The sequence below is a fragment of the Gasterosteus aculeatus genome, chromosome 11 (assembly GCF_964276395.1).
Source record: "Gasterosteus aculeatus chromosome 11, fGasAcu3.hap1.1, whole genome shotgun sequence".
NCBI classification, from domain to species: domain Eukaryota; kingdom Metazoa; phylum Chordata; class Actinopteri; order Perciformes; family Gasterosteidae; genus Gasterosteus; species Gasterosteus aculeatus.
Window position 1 is genome coordinate 14,742,931 of NC_135699.1, and position 14,424 is coordinate 14,757,354.

Consider the following 14,424-nt stretch of genomic DNA (forward strand, 5'->3'; position numbering starts at 1 on the left):
TTTATTGTGTCCTCATGATGATAATAAAACAAATCTAAAAGAAAAAAGTAAAATCTCAATAATAATAATAAAAAACCCAATTACAATATCTCTTGTTTTACGTAATAACATTCTAAACAAAAAAGAAAAAAAAAACATATAGAAAAGTTGAGTTTCCAGAGGCAAAAGATAACCGACTGTTTCCACTGATTTGGCTTCATCCAGTGAGCAGCGTGCAGGATTAGCGCGCTGTCGGTTTGACCACTTCCAGCGCTCACATTATAATGCTCACATTGTCTGCCCCTAATTAACTTCCGCGGCTCAGTCCCGGGTAAAAAAAAAAGAAAAAAAAGAAAGGTTTTGTTTCTTAATTATGTTGAACATGTGTAGCAGTAAAGCAACAGCGCGGATGCATGTGTCCAAACTGGCAAAATGGCTGCTGAGATTCTACTGAAAATCCAGTCTTGTGTTCCCCAAAGCTCGATCACATAAGCTCCATGAGGAGTTCATCCTCCATCACACTGGAGACCTGGCTCATCCCTTGCTGGGGCACGACGCCTCGCTGACCTCCAGACATCAGCATCTGACCTGCGAACCGGGTCGGGACGTTTGGTGTAGGGAGGGGAGGGAGGGGGGTGGAGAGAGGGGAGAGATTGGAATTTAGGGATTCATAAAGACAATTGGAATTAACGGTGTCATTTTGACCCTAACATCTGGATAATTATCTACATTACTACACACTGTTTTACAAATGACACACTTTTGCAAACATGTTTTTTTCTTCCCTGCAGCCATCTGTTTCAAATCACTTCGCCAGGGATGAAAGGCCCCAGAGACTTGATTGACAAAGGTAAACATGGAGGTCTCTGCTGTTGTGTACCGTATAGTGACTTTAAGTGTTTACGTCGTGCATGAATGCACTGTACTTGCTCAACGCTCTGACATCCGCCACTTCCAAGTCAACAATGACACGGATGCATTCCCGTACCATCTTGTACAACAATGAGTAAATGAAGACATCCAACGCATAGACGTGGCTATGTGATTCAGTTGATTAATGCCTTGCTTGTAGAGCTCAGGCAGATGTGAACAGCAAAGCCTCGGTGTCGAAAGAGCTAGATCAAAAATAGTCAACAGAGTGAATAGCTAATGAGGTTGGTGCCCTCTAACTGGCTGTGACTCATCTTCAGTGCACAAGTCCCTAATGTGGCATCTTTTAGAAATGGATGTCTTAGAAGTCAATAAATTAATATATAAATGCAGCAGAAGTTCTGCAAACAGTTTTTTAAAGTTGCCTTTAAATGCCATTGGATGATCGTCCTTTTTTCGGACCGATACCCTAAAATCTCACGTCCAATTGGGTCACATGTCACATAAATGCTTTCCACCACTGCGAAGGAGGGGGTTCGCTTGCTGACCTCCCAAGGGCTGCCTCCACTGGCCCTGCATTTGAGCCCCCCCTCCTGGGGCCGAATGGACCAACTGCTGCCCTAAACCCTGGTGGGACATCATGCCGGTCATGTGGGACACCCCGCCCTGCTGCAAGGACAAGAGAGACAGAGGAGACACATTTACAACAGGGCCGTTCACATTGGAGAGATTTGCTGAAGGCAAATCTTACCGGCTGCTGCTGGCTGAGGAGAAGACTGCGGAGCTGCGGATTGGCTCCTGGGTTTGACAGGCGGAGTATGGGACCCTGAGCCTGGGCTTGCCCACTTTGTGCGATCTGGTTGGGTGGAGCTCCGCCGACGGGCGGCTGTTGATTGGCTGGCCCGGCTGCTCTCATCGCCATCTAAAGCGCAGTTTAAGATGTTGTAAGTTTAAAAAGATTATGACATGAAAAATTAGAAAACATCCCTCCGATTTGAGTAACCCATTAGTTGAGAACGTAGTAGGGTGCTGCAGAGGCATTTCAAAGCATTTTGTATTCTCACAGAGCAACTTCTTTATGTTAAAAGCTCTGTTGGTTTACGTGTTTATCGGCATGCAGATTATCCATGATGTATGTTACAAAAGAAAAGATTCAACAGAAGTGAAGACGTGCCGACAGGAAATGAACCGTCCTGATGCAGAGCCGTGGGATGTCCTAAAAAGGTTTTATACATCTAAAAACACAGGATTCCAATGAACAAAGAACGGAATTAAGTTTAACATCACGTAAAATAAAATAAAAACAGCCTCCTCTTCATCCATGACACTATAATAAAAAACAAGGGCAGATCATAATAATGTGGGAAAAGGTGCGTTGTTCTGCTGAATCCGCTGTCTGCTGCTCTATGTGGTTCAATAAAACGTAAAATCTATAACTGCATGGTAATGTGATCCGTTCAGTACCGGGAGACACGCTGCTTGTATGTTAAGAAGCTGCCGGAGGTCTCACCATGTTGTTCTGCCTCTGCTGCTCCTCCATCATAGAGACCTGACTTACAGGGGGCATTCCCACCACCACAGACTGGACCCGGGGCGGGTCCGAGAGGAGGGTGGGGGGGGTGGGGGGTGGGGGAGGACAGCGGAGGAGAGGGTTACTAGAAAGGCATGCAGAGGTCAGTAAAAGGTGTCGACATCCGGCAGCGTGGAAAGGGAAACGGGAAACGGGAAAGTGGAAGCGCAGGTGGACGAGCGTGCCGGCGTCCAGCGCGCTCGGTTACCTGCTGCTGGACGTTGCCATGGGAGACAGGGATGGGGCCGGGGGGCCTGTTGAGGAAGTTCTGGTTGGGGGCGACCTGAACCGGCTGCATTGGCCCCGCGCCGCCCAACTGCTGTGTAGAGACGGGGGGGGAGAGGGTGGGGGGAGAGTGAGATGGCGGAAAGTCAGAACATTTCATCACCTTTATTTACCGACTCAGTATGCAGGCGCCTCGCTCTCTCCTCCGCTTCACCTCGGCGCTCATTAGCACCTAAAGTTCCCGAGCAGCACAAAGAACTTGTTCAGGTTAAGTACCGAAGGTGAATGCGGCTAAGCGCCTTGCTCAAGAGCAGCACAACAGTGACAGTAGAGCACACGGCCATTATATACAGCTCAATTTAAAAAAGCCATTTCTGTGTAAAGTGTTGCTCTTATTCTACATGTTTGATTGAAAGAGATTTTGATCTCAATGAAACGGTTTAAATAAAGAATTAAAACACATAAATGCTCACAAGCCCATAAGTACATTAACTGCTTCACTAATCACTGTAATTGTTTTTTCTCATACTGGCCCCAAGGACATTCCCTCCTAAAGCTAATGTGACTGACTGGGGACAAAAAAAGGATTTTGTATACTACAGTCTTGTATCGTCTTTAGATTACACAACCTTGTTGGGCTGAAGTCAGAGTCAAGAGTGTAAACAGATTCAGATTTCACTCTAAAACAAACTACAGTTTGACGAATAAAGTCCTCAGCAAAGTCTGCAGTGGGGAAAAAAAGTCAAAATAAATATCCATCTTGAGATGAATGCCGAGCACTGGTCCATCTTACTGAATACTGAAGTGTTGTCTTTTGAGGACGCTAACAGGACTACCGCCTCCCTTTCTCTCCGCCCGTGTTTGATATATCTTCTGTCTTCTCTCCGGTATAAACCCCGGATCACATTGCAGCCCATGCATCAATTCTCGGTGAGAAAGGATAAATAAAATGTCTCGCTGCGGAACAAACCGGCTGCTGAAGAGGGCCGATCCGGTGCGCTGCACAAGAGGAACACGAGCTGCCGGTGCAGCTGGAAATTTCAATTACGTTAAGGTTGCTGCTACGAGCAATGCAGCACTGAATATGTGATGATACACAAAAAAAAAATCTTCATTACAATTTCATGTCTTCTTCCTACTCCAAATGCCCTGATGCTGTGACACACATTGCTGCGAGTACGCTGTAGGGTTCAGGCACTTAAACCAAGACGTCGGCATTAGTAGGCGGAGTGAACAAGCGGACCGCGAGGACGAAATGTGATCCAACGCATGCGAACCAAGACAACCAGCTTAATTTTTATTTTTTCTAAATGGGGACTTGCTGCTTCTCTGTGACTGGGTGCTGCATTGTTTAACCCCCCTCCCTCCCTCCCCCTCACTGGATGCAATAAGCTGGAGTGGAGCCCTGTGATGGAAAAGACAGCTAATCCAGAGGACACACTCAATCACCACACCGGCTGGGATCAGGATGAGGGAGGGAAAGGGGGACCTCCGTGTCATGTAGACAAGGCAGCAACATTTGTAACCTGTAATGAACTCGGAGACAAGAAGGGGTCCACCTTCAGCAGCTGGGATGGGGGGCCTTGTTTCCTCTCCTTATCTTGTCCCTAAAGACCGGCACACACACTCCCACTGCCTCTCCTAGCTCATCTCATCTCAACATTTGGGGAACCTAAAGTTAAAAAAATATATATACATATCGAACAGAATTTTATTTTGTTTAAAGCTGAATATTCATCTTTCCACTTTGTCAAACTATAGAGCAACCAATGAGCTTATTCTGATTTCATTTTTTATGCACAGGCACTGTAAACCAAGACGGGGCTGGAGCTAATTTAAATTTTTCTCCTTATGGAGTAAAAAAATTTAGATTTTTTTTTAGCTTAATGAAAATTATGAAAAAAAGGACCATCAAATTGCTTACTTTTAGACCAAAAACCTAAAACCCCCTAAATGTTAAGTTGATCCTAGAAGACTGAAGGAAACACAAAATGTATGAAGCCAAACCACTCTGGACCCACCAACACTTTCCAGTGAGATGCTACAGTGAATGTGTAACGTACAATGTTTCCACTACATTGAATTACAATTCAAAGCATCTACGATTTGAATCTTTAAAACCGCTTTTGGGGCTGTAATAACGGCGGGTATTCAATTGTACTGGTTCCCTCAACAAAAACGAAACCACCATAGACTCAAAATACATGTTCACACACATGTTCATGCGTGAACCATTACCTGCAATAAGGAGACACTTCAGTTTAAACCAATTCGATATAAAGAATGAATGCTGGATTTATTTATTGGCCTTGCCTAAGCTGAGACAATGAGGTGGCAGCGCAACAGAGAGTTAGCCGATGCTAGCCCCATTAGCCTCGAGTGAGGCTACAGAACGGGCTAAATGAAATGTCGATAACAACGCCGCCTGACGCCGTAAACAATGCACCTCAATTCCCCGGCGCTCCTCGATTACTCCTCCTCGTTATCACCTTATTTTGTCCTCCCCGCTGCACATCGGAGCCTTCCTGCTCTCCCCTCCTCCTCCCCCTCCTCCTCCTCCGGGCTACAGACACTCACCGCTCTGTGCTGCTGGACCTGCTTGTGGTTGGTGATGACTTGCCGGATGCCGTTGACGAAGCCGCTCTGGTCGTTGGGGATGAGGCCCATGAAGATCCTCTTCTTGGACGAGTAGAGCAGCATCAGCACCCGCACTTCACAGGGCGACGTGGTGTGAGGGAAGTGCACGCAGCCGGCCTGGGAGGAAAGGGGAGGGGGGGGGGTCGAAGGGCAGATTAGGACCATAACAAGGGACACGGGAGGAATTCTGGGATGTGGGTGGTGCTTGAGGACACAAGTGGCTCCTGAGCTCCTTTGCCCAATCAGATATTATCATATTATTTGCATTTATTGAATGCAAATGGAATCACCTCAACTCATACTGTGGATTCACCGCTCAGCTGGACTGAACACTATTAAAACTATTCCCATACTCATTAACAGGGCGCCACGCTGACAAAACCGCCATCATCCGGTCATCCGGAACCGAATCCAAACCACTCAAAAAAAAGGTTTTTCGACTGAACGGATGGCCGGGCACGTTAAAAAAAAAAAAAAAAAAAATCACACCCCTTGACAGTGACTAAAAGTCTGGCCTGGAACCCCCTCTAGAGTCCTTAACGCAACACTGCAACACAGCGGCATGTTCAGTCACACCACCGGACAGGAGGTGGGACCTGCACTCGGCTGCCGCTACTGGAAGATGTACCGAGGTCCACTGAATGAAGGATAGGACTGGGGGGGGGGGACACGGAGGAGACACACACACACACACACACACACACACACACATCACTTCAGGAAAACTCACAAAGCCGTTGGCCATGATGCGATACAGGCCTTTCAGCGACTCCACGTCCTTGTTGGTGAAGAGAAACTGAACCATTCGAGAGTTCCTGAAGAGGTGACCTAAGGTTGTCTGCAAAGACGGGATTTAGTTATACGGCGTTCATTAAAAGACGCCGTCGCAAACTAGAAAAAAAAAAAAAATGATACGGGTCTCACCAGTAGTTGCTGTGGAATCAGTTGCATGATGAGCTTCTGTGGCCACTGGTCCGTGTTTCTGTTCAGAGACGCGACAGCAGCGGTAAACTGTGAGAAGGAAACAGTCGCCCTCTAGAATCTAGAGTGTAGAGCTTGATCGGCTACTCACAGATTCTCCCCCTGGTTCACGTGCACTTGACATGGCAGAGAACGTGTTAGTTTGGTGGCTGAATCCATGGAAGAGGCTTTAGGCTTCTGCGGGGAAGGGGGGGTGGGGGGGGCGGGGGCAATGAGGAGTGACACAGGAAGAAGAGGAACGTTAGACCGTGAGCCTGAAAAACACGACGCGTGAGAATTGTTAGGTCACCTTTAAAATAATGACGACATTAGACCAAACCAACGAGGTAATCAAAGCACATGGGGAAAAATAATGCGTTTCATCCAAAAAAACAAAAAAAACTCTCGGAATGACTGTCTTCAGATTGAGCGCCAGCATTTTGATTTGGGTGTTTCTACTTTTGTTGACTTTTGTTATCTGGCATTAGCCTATAAATGCGGTGGCTAATTGCGGCGTGCACGAGTTAACGAGCCATGTGAGGAGCCATTGATTGCTTCCTCTCTCATCCTGGAGATGCTTTCCAAATGAACTACTGCTGCGGACACAAGGGGAGACCCAGGAGACGCTGTGGGGGCAGGAGGGGAGGGGGCTCCAGATGACCTTGGAAAAGTTGGGAGAATATTACTGAGGAAACCCCGGTGACCCCAATCAGGACAAGCCATTAAATAAATGGACGGACGGATGGACTTTTAAAGATCCGCTGATAACCTCGTCCCCGGCAAAACGTCGGGAATGAAAGGGATAAAGAGCCACTTTCTGAGTGCATCAATGCTGCGATCCCACTGGGGAAACCGCCGGCACGCTTCTTCAGAGCACCAATGAAGGATCAATGATCAATCAATCACGTATTCGTCGGGCCTGCTGACGTCCTTCAGCTGTCCATTGCAAACGCATCGTGCCGAGTCGTCTCTGCACACAAATGGGTGACCAATTTCAAGGCTCGCTAAAGCAGGAATGACGGTAACAAAACAATCCTCTTCACCATGCATATGGCCAAATGAGTAAAGGATTAAAGCGATAACCCCACATTTTAGACAAATGAAGCTTTTTGGGAAGGAACAGATTGAGATTCAGGAGCACCATATTGATCGTGCTCAGAGCCGGCTCCAGCCAAGAGTGCTGGCATCCCCATTGAGTGTTTTTATCAACAGACATGTCTTCAAACGGGTTTCGGGGCGTAATTCTGCTCGACATCGCAGATCACTCCGCAGCAGAATCCCTCACGGAGCTGAAAGCCGGATGGCTGAACCGGAGGAGGAAGCAGCAGATTAAGAGCAACGTTTCTTGCTTCCTGATCTGCACGCTCACAGACGAGCCTCAGATCCTCATCTTCTCTCTCCAATCCTCTTATGTGGCTTGGATCCTTTTTGACAAAGACAACAGGGATAATGACACTATACTCATTCAGGCCATCGATCCGATCCATACAATCGCTCCAGTCCGCTAACACCCACTGAGCCGGCTCCCCACAGCCACTGCCACCTAAATTGGTTTGACCTTGAGCGAAAGTCTTATTAGTAAGATGGTGAAATAATGTGCAATGAATCATACTGACCAATAACCAATGGGGTTGTTCTTACGGCTTTCTGTATGACGGCCGTGGCTCCCAATTAAAAGATTCAACCTCGTTGATGAAGTCGAGTTTACCAGGCATGCAGCTCAGACTCTCAAGAGGTTTGGCTGAATTACGATGCCACTTAATGTCCAGTTGTCAGAACTATACACGAGTCTCTTCTCAACGTGCGTTAGAGGTTCGTTTTTAAAAAGGCAACAATCGGTCAGAATCCGTCCTTATATAAGGTATTACCTCCTGCCACTCCAGGACACCGGTCCAGGCTACGATCTTATTGGCCACACCTTGCTGCTGTCCCATTGGATTCGCATTGGCTGGAGGTCCAGACACACCAGCCTATGAGGACAACATAGAAAGGATGACGGGGGAAGGGAGGGGGGGGTTTAGTACCAGAACAATTTCATCCCTTTGCCAGTTACAGATGCAGGTCTACTCGGCACTTCAAAAGAAGCAAAGACACTGACTTTAGACTTAATGAAAATGATCTCTTAATATAAACCAACAGCTCATTCATTTGAGACATCATTACATATTAGATTTGGCAAATTTTAGACAGTTTATTTTATAGCAATATGAGAAGTACGCTGTGGTAACAAGAATAAGTAATAAATAAGTTGGAACAGAGGAGGAAAACCAACGTCTGTACCCACAATGACTTCCTGGGGAGAAGGGGAACAGCTTCTGGTTTTGATCTGATAGCGGTACTAACATTTAAAATTCATTTTGATATTAGACTTCAGAGTGTTAGTCTGCAAACTGAGCTCGAGGCTGTCGGCATATCAAACACGGGCAGGGACACTTATTTGAAAATATTACCATGAAATAAACATAGAGATAGGGTTTGCACGGGGTTGAGGATACCAAATCAAGTCTTCAGCGTTCAGATGAAGAATTGGACAGAATTGGACCGATTGATAATATTTGTAAAACAGTATTTGTTAGATTCTAGTTGTGGCTGCAAAAGATCGTTTTTGATTTGATTCAAACATCTCAATAACATTGTTAAGACCAAAAGGAATAGATTAACTTTTTTACTGCCGTCTGTGTTATCGATAGTATTGTGACATTTTTAACATTGTATAGGTGAAGGCTTTAATTTGCCTCTTTCTTCCGACTCGAATCGTCACTGCTCAGACAGTAGATGGAGTGAAATACTCATTGGCCCAAATTCCGGTGTTTTGCCTGACATGAATCCATTGTGTTTTACAAGCAGAATTGGAATAAACACCACTGAAAAAGGCGTGACTGAAATTTACACAGACAATAAAGCATAAAGGAATATGTCACGCAATATTTAAATAGAGAGGAATAATACCATTTTATTTGCTTCCATTAAATAGGAAGCTATAGCACAGCAGGCGATTAGCTTAGCACCAAGACTGGAAGCAGGGGTGAAACACCGGACCCGCTGGTTAGGAGTTTTAAAGATCCTGTAACACATTCATAAAGAAAACCCAACACAACGTACCATGTTGAGCTGTGCTGGAGGGAGTGTGGGCTGATTGACAGTGGGCGGCTGCTGAGGTGCTATCTGGGGCTGCTGATTTGATATTGGCTGTACGGGCGGTGGGACGGGCTGGTTGGGGGGAACTTGCTGCTGGGACATCATGGGCTGTGATGATGTGGTGACTGTTGCAATGCTGATCTGGTTGAGTTTCACTCCAGCCACGGAGGGGATGGTTGGCAAGTGGTCAAACGGGGGACCCTGGTTGATCATTCCCGGGACTGGAGGAGGCACAACAAGGCACAGACACAGTCACGCAGACACAAAGAGACCACAACTAAAAGTTTTTGCAAACATAAGTTGTCCACAAAAGGCCCGGCGAGGTCACTGGTAACTCACAGCGACTTTTCTGGTTGCTGGCCGTCTCCACAGCCTTTTGTGCGGCCGCCAGAGCGGCAGTCATCGGGGTGGTGTTCTGTCAGCGGGCAGATTAAAAAAAAAGGAAGACAATGCTAGGTAAAACGTTTTAGGGAAAAGAAAATAAACACCACTGCCTGAAACTGGGCCAAAAGCAGGCGGCAGGGATTAGCCGAACAGTGTGTGGCTGCTTGCCCATTACCTGGTACGGGTGGGTGGAGTTCATGGGCTGAGGGGGCTGCGAAGCGCCACCAAGATGCTGACTGACAGCCAGTGGCTGGGGAGGGAGGACCGGTTTGAGCGGCCCGGGTCCTCCACCTGAGGACACTGGAGATGGACAGTGGGATGAGCTTAAGGGTTTTTACACAGTTGTGGAATGTAAAATGAAGAATGTTTCCAATGCAGGAGTAAAATAATGCTCCGCGTAATGAGACGGATAAGAAAAATTCACCAAGGAATTCCTGCCTACTCACAGAAAGGTGTAGGTGTGAGCCTTAAGAGTTGCTCAGATCATTAACTGTTGAAGCTACAACTGAATAAATGATTGAAATAACAGTGGCATCATCTACCACTGCAGTTACCACGCATTCAATTATTAACTTGTAAATTACAACCATACGATATTAAAAAAAGAAACAATTACATAAAGCAAACTAGACTGGAGGTTGGAGGAAAGTCTGCTTACTTGTGGAGGGGTTACCTCAAAGAAAATGCAAAATAAAGAAGGTAATTTACTGCCCCACTGAAAGGCACGGACAAAGGAGATGACATACAGCATTATGGGCGGCTACTGTACCAGGGATTCCGCAGCGATTAATAAAGACGGGCCGTCTTTATTACACACAAACAAATGTTTCTCACCAGGAAGCGAGATGCCTCTGACTAGGACCATGTGGAAGGGGTCCTGGCTGTATTCTAGGTGGGGCTCAACCGCTCCTCCCACTGGAGACGCCCGCTCAAACAGAGACCGTAGAGCGGGCAGTTTCCGAGGAGCCACCACAGAGAAGTGAATCCCTCTCTTAAGAAATATGAAATAGAAATGTATGAAATGGCGAGAAATGTTGACGCAAAATGACGTCAAACACAAATAAGTACCTGACGGAGACAAGATAAGAGGACTCACGTCTCTGATGATTTTGACCAAGTTGTCCGCCGTGCAGCCGGTGTAGCTCACACTCTCCACCGCAGGGAGCAGATATGGAGGAGAGTTGCAAAGGAGCACACACACCTTGTGGGTTTGACCTCTGGCAAAAGGAAAAAAAGAATGCAAAATCATTTTCATCATTACTAGTGAGTGCAATCTATTTATATTCAGGAAATGTTATAAGCTCTGAGTGAGGGATGTCTATGAAAACTCTCCATTTGACTCATATGATTTGATTGAACAGGAGACATAACCATCGATCAGTAAGCAGTGTGAAACAAAACGAATGCCTCACATTTGCTCTCTCATCTTTTTAAAGTCATCGAAGAGCTGCAAGGCCACAGAGAGTCCCTCTGCAATTAGACTGCAGCTTTCTGCTCCCCCTCCCATGAACCTGTGTGGAAAAACAGGGTAGTGTTGAGGATTTGCATTATTATGATAAAAAAAAGTAATGTAATGTAATGTAAAGTAATGTGAAACCGCCTCGAGCGTCAACTTTGCATGTGTAATATTGAAATGAGTTACTGGATGCTGTCGATCCACGACACAAACTCAAAGGCGGAGCTTGTTGGTGCGTGACACTGGACATACGACTCCGGCGCGCAGTCTACCGTGTTGAAAACCACCAGACCGTACTGCGTCCCTCCGTACTAGAAACACGGGAATATACATATTAGCAAATTAACAGATTCATCTTTTGAAAAATGCGAATCGAAATCTTTAAAACAACACTTACATCTCCACCAAAATCTGTTTCTGCTGGGGGCCCTCCATTGAAATATCTACGGTAAATGAAATGAAACGTAAAACAGATGCATTAATGATAGCGAGACTGATGGAGGAATAACATACAGGTATTCATCTTCTTACTCAATGGCTGGAAGTATATAATTTTTCCTGAGCGATTCAAAGTAAGGTCCCAGGTTTGCCGTCCCTTCAATGACAAATACCACATCGGCCACCTGGCTGGTCGCAGGCTTAGTGGACGGCTCCATGAGTGCCGAGCCCGCCGCCTAGAAAAGACCACACATTCAACATGTCCAAGTCAGAGACAATAAATATTCATTCATATATCATTCTGGTGCAATATTTATATGTATACTAGCACATCATATACATTCATACTACTTTATTATTACATGTATTATAGTGCAATAATACTACAGTAATAACTACTGTAATAATAACAGGCACAATATTGCAATGATTACATGTATTCTAGTGCAATAACCACATTTAATATAGAGAAAGAAATACATTTATTTTAGTAGAAATTAAGTTGCGTTTACTCATCTTACTTATTATTATTATATAAAGTGTTGTATTTTGGTCGTTTTGCTATGTCTTTCAATGACACAGACAAGGAGCATCGCTTCTTTCGTTTATATTCTGCCATCCCAATGAATATTTTCATTAAAGAGGTGATGTTGAATTAAAATCAGCTCTGACCACCCAAGTGAGAAAGTGATCCCTGAGGATCCCAGCGTCTATTTTCCATTCAGTCTGGAGAAAAGAAGCTAAAAGCATCAGCTACTTTATCGGGCTGCGAACTGCTTCGAGTTAAACTTCTCAGTATACGGAGGAAGCGCTTGTTTTAGTGCGCGACATAACTGTGACACACGTGGTACATTCCTCTCCCTTATGATACATCACAGGAGCGGATGTCGCGCGAGGGTGGCGGCGTGGTCCAAGTCTCCAAGTGTCAGACCGAACCGGCGACAGACTCCCATCACCAAGTGTCAAGCGCGTCTCCTCCGTTTGCTGCCCTGAGTGAAACACTCGCAAACCAAGAGGCCAAAGGGCCGAACGGACCGCTGGGTTGTCGCACACCGGGACGGAGGCAGGTAGATATCGAGATTGCGTTGTCATAGAAACATTTCAAAAGCGCGAGGATTCATATTTTCGGGCAGAAAAGGGACGCTGTGCGAGCACAGGCCCTCGGATGGGGAGGTAACTGTTAATTGTCAGTGAGCGGTTTAAGCTAACATGTCGTTACAACAGCCGGAGGTTAACCGTCGTGTAACGTTAACTAGGAAGCGGCGTGGACTAACCTGGTGGTTCGCGGCTGTCAGTCAACTCGTTGGATCGGTAAGCCGAACACAAATATAATGTTAAACTAGTTTGAAATTAGCTCCCACTACACAGGATGCTAACGTGAGCCATTTGTTGTATTTTTGGCGGAAGTGACACAAGAACGACCCGCCCACAAAATGTGACGTAAGGCTTCTCTTCTTCGTCTCTTCTTTCGGTGCACACTGAACGCACTGTGGCGGCCGCTGCTTCATGCGTTTCGTATTGAAAAAGAATCGTATTCACGAGCTCAAACTTTCAGTTGTATGACGTTTTATAAATACTCAATACTTAAAACACTGTAGTTGTAATTTGATGTAAACGTAAGGTATGTTAATTTTGCTTTACATGAGATAGTGAAAATACATCACATCAACATTCAGTATTTTACCTGCAGACATTGTGAATTGCTATGAGATCAGAGCTCAGGGGTCTGCTTTCTTCTTTCGGATTTAAACAGCACTATGAAAGAGACATCATTATCAGTTCTGCTGATCAGGCTCATGTTCACATTTTTCATATAAAATAAATATATTGGATTTATCAAGCTCGCTAAAAGACCTGCCTAACCCGTTTCCAGTTTTGCAGGCGGAAGGAAGTCAAAATAAGACTCCTGACGGACACGAATACGGGAATCTATCAAACGTAATCTTTCTTCAGATGAACAGTTGTTTGTTAAGATTCATATTCACAATTATACTCTAAATTCAATCATCAATAAGCCCTGGACTTTACAAACCTAAGATATTATTTCCTATAAAGTTTGAAACAGAGCTCTCTGCATAACACGAGTGATTTCTAAGTGCTGTTGAACCAGATCTCCAGAAGATGTCAGCAAATAGCTGACAGTAAAAATCCAGGTCTTTATCAGAGAAGCATAATTGCAGATAGTAACTTAAGCCCTGTGGTGACATTATATGTATATATTTTTAGCAACTACATTTAAATGGGAGACAATATATCTTGGAATATGTACCCATTTACCATCATCTTAACCGAAATATACGTAAAATGTGGCTTATCTGCTACTTGAAACACTGAACCGTGCATTCAGATTCAGGTTGTGCGTGTGCCTTCTCTTTAATAGCCTTTCCATTTAAGCCCCTCCCATCAGCACTCGCCCATCCCCTCCAAATCCTCAGCGCTGGAAATAGAAACGGAGCGTAATGACTAACGCAGTGATCAGCATGCTAACCGGCTGTCAGATCAGCACAATGCACCAGCAGCTAACCTGTAGTTGTAACACCCCGGCGCGGTTTTTGTGGGTCCAACAATAGCCTCTCGTCCCCCGTGGCCCTGCCAGCTCGTCGGCTCAGCACAGCGCACGGCAAAGGGGCTTCAGAGCTCATCAAACTCAAAACCTCCCACAGAAACAATGCTTCTTTTCACTTTAACCCAAATTCTGGGGAGGGCAGGTTTATGTCCAAGGCTCCTGTAACGCCTCCTTAACTGAACACGCAGTAGGCCTGAGAGA

General features: G+C 45.6%; 1 protein-coding gene across 7 annotated transcripts in view; it reads right to left on the reverse strand.

Annotated features, from left to right (window-relative positions):
* Positions 1–13,095, reverse strand: part of med25 (mediator complex subunit 25) — a 13,118-nt gene extending 23 nt beyond the window's left edge. The window contains exons 1-20 of one of the 7 annotated variants that reach the window (XM_078083991.1): positions 12,932–13,094; positions 11,751–11,893; positions 11,617–11,662; positions 11,406–11,530; positions 11,176–11,274; positions 10,860–10,980; positions 10,598–10,754; positions 9,939–10,063; positions 9,719–9,794; positions 9,344–9,600; positions 8,110–8,211; positions 6,354–6,436; positions 6,206–6,263; positions 6,012–6,119; positions 5,222–5,398; positions 2,628–2,735; positions 2,360–2,431; positions 1,601–1,771; positions 1,398–1,518; positions 1–567 (exon numbers count right to left, since the gene is read on the reverse strand). The exon at positions 1–567 is cut by the window's left edge and continues 23 nt beyond it. In XM_078083991.1, the coding sequence (XP_077940117.1) occupies positions 464–567; positions 1,398–1,518; positions 1,601–1,771; positions 2,360–2,431; positions 2,628–2,735; positions 5,222–5,398; positions 6,012–6,119; positions 6,206–6,263; positions 6,354–6,436; positions 8,110–8,211; positions 9,344–9,600; positions 9,719–9,794; positions 9,939–10,063; positions 10,598–10,754; positions 10,860–10,980; positions 11,176–11,274; positions 11,406–11,530; positions 11,617–11,662; positions 11,751–11,875 (2,235 nt within the window). In that variant the 5' untranslated portion in view covers positions 11,876–11,893; positions 12,932–13,094 and the 3' untranslated portion in view covers positions 1–463. Of the gene's footprint in view, positions 568–1,397; positions 1,519–1,600; positions 1,772–2,359; positions 2,432–2,627; positions 2,739–5,221; positions 5,399–6,011; positions 6,120–6,205; positions 6,264–6,353; positions 6,440–8,109; positions 8,212–9,343; positions 9,601–9,718; positions 9,795–9,938; positions 10,064–10,597; positions 10,755–10,859; positions 10,981–11,175; positions 11,275–11,405; positions 11,531–11,616; positions 11,663–11,750; positions 11,894–12,931 lie in introns of all 7 variants that reach the window. The other 6 variants (XM_040191416.2, XM_040191414.2, XM_040191413.2 and 3 more) reach the window with 6 other exon arrangements.
* Positions 13,096–14,424: the final 1,329 nt, after the last annotated feature.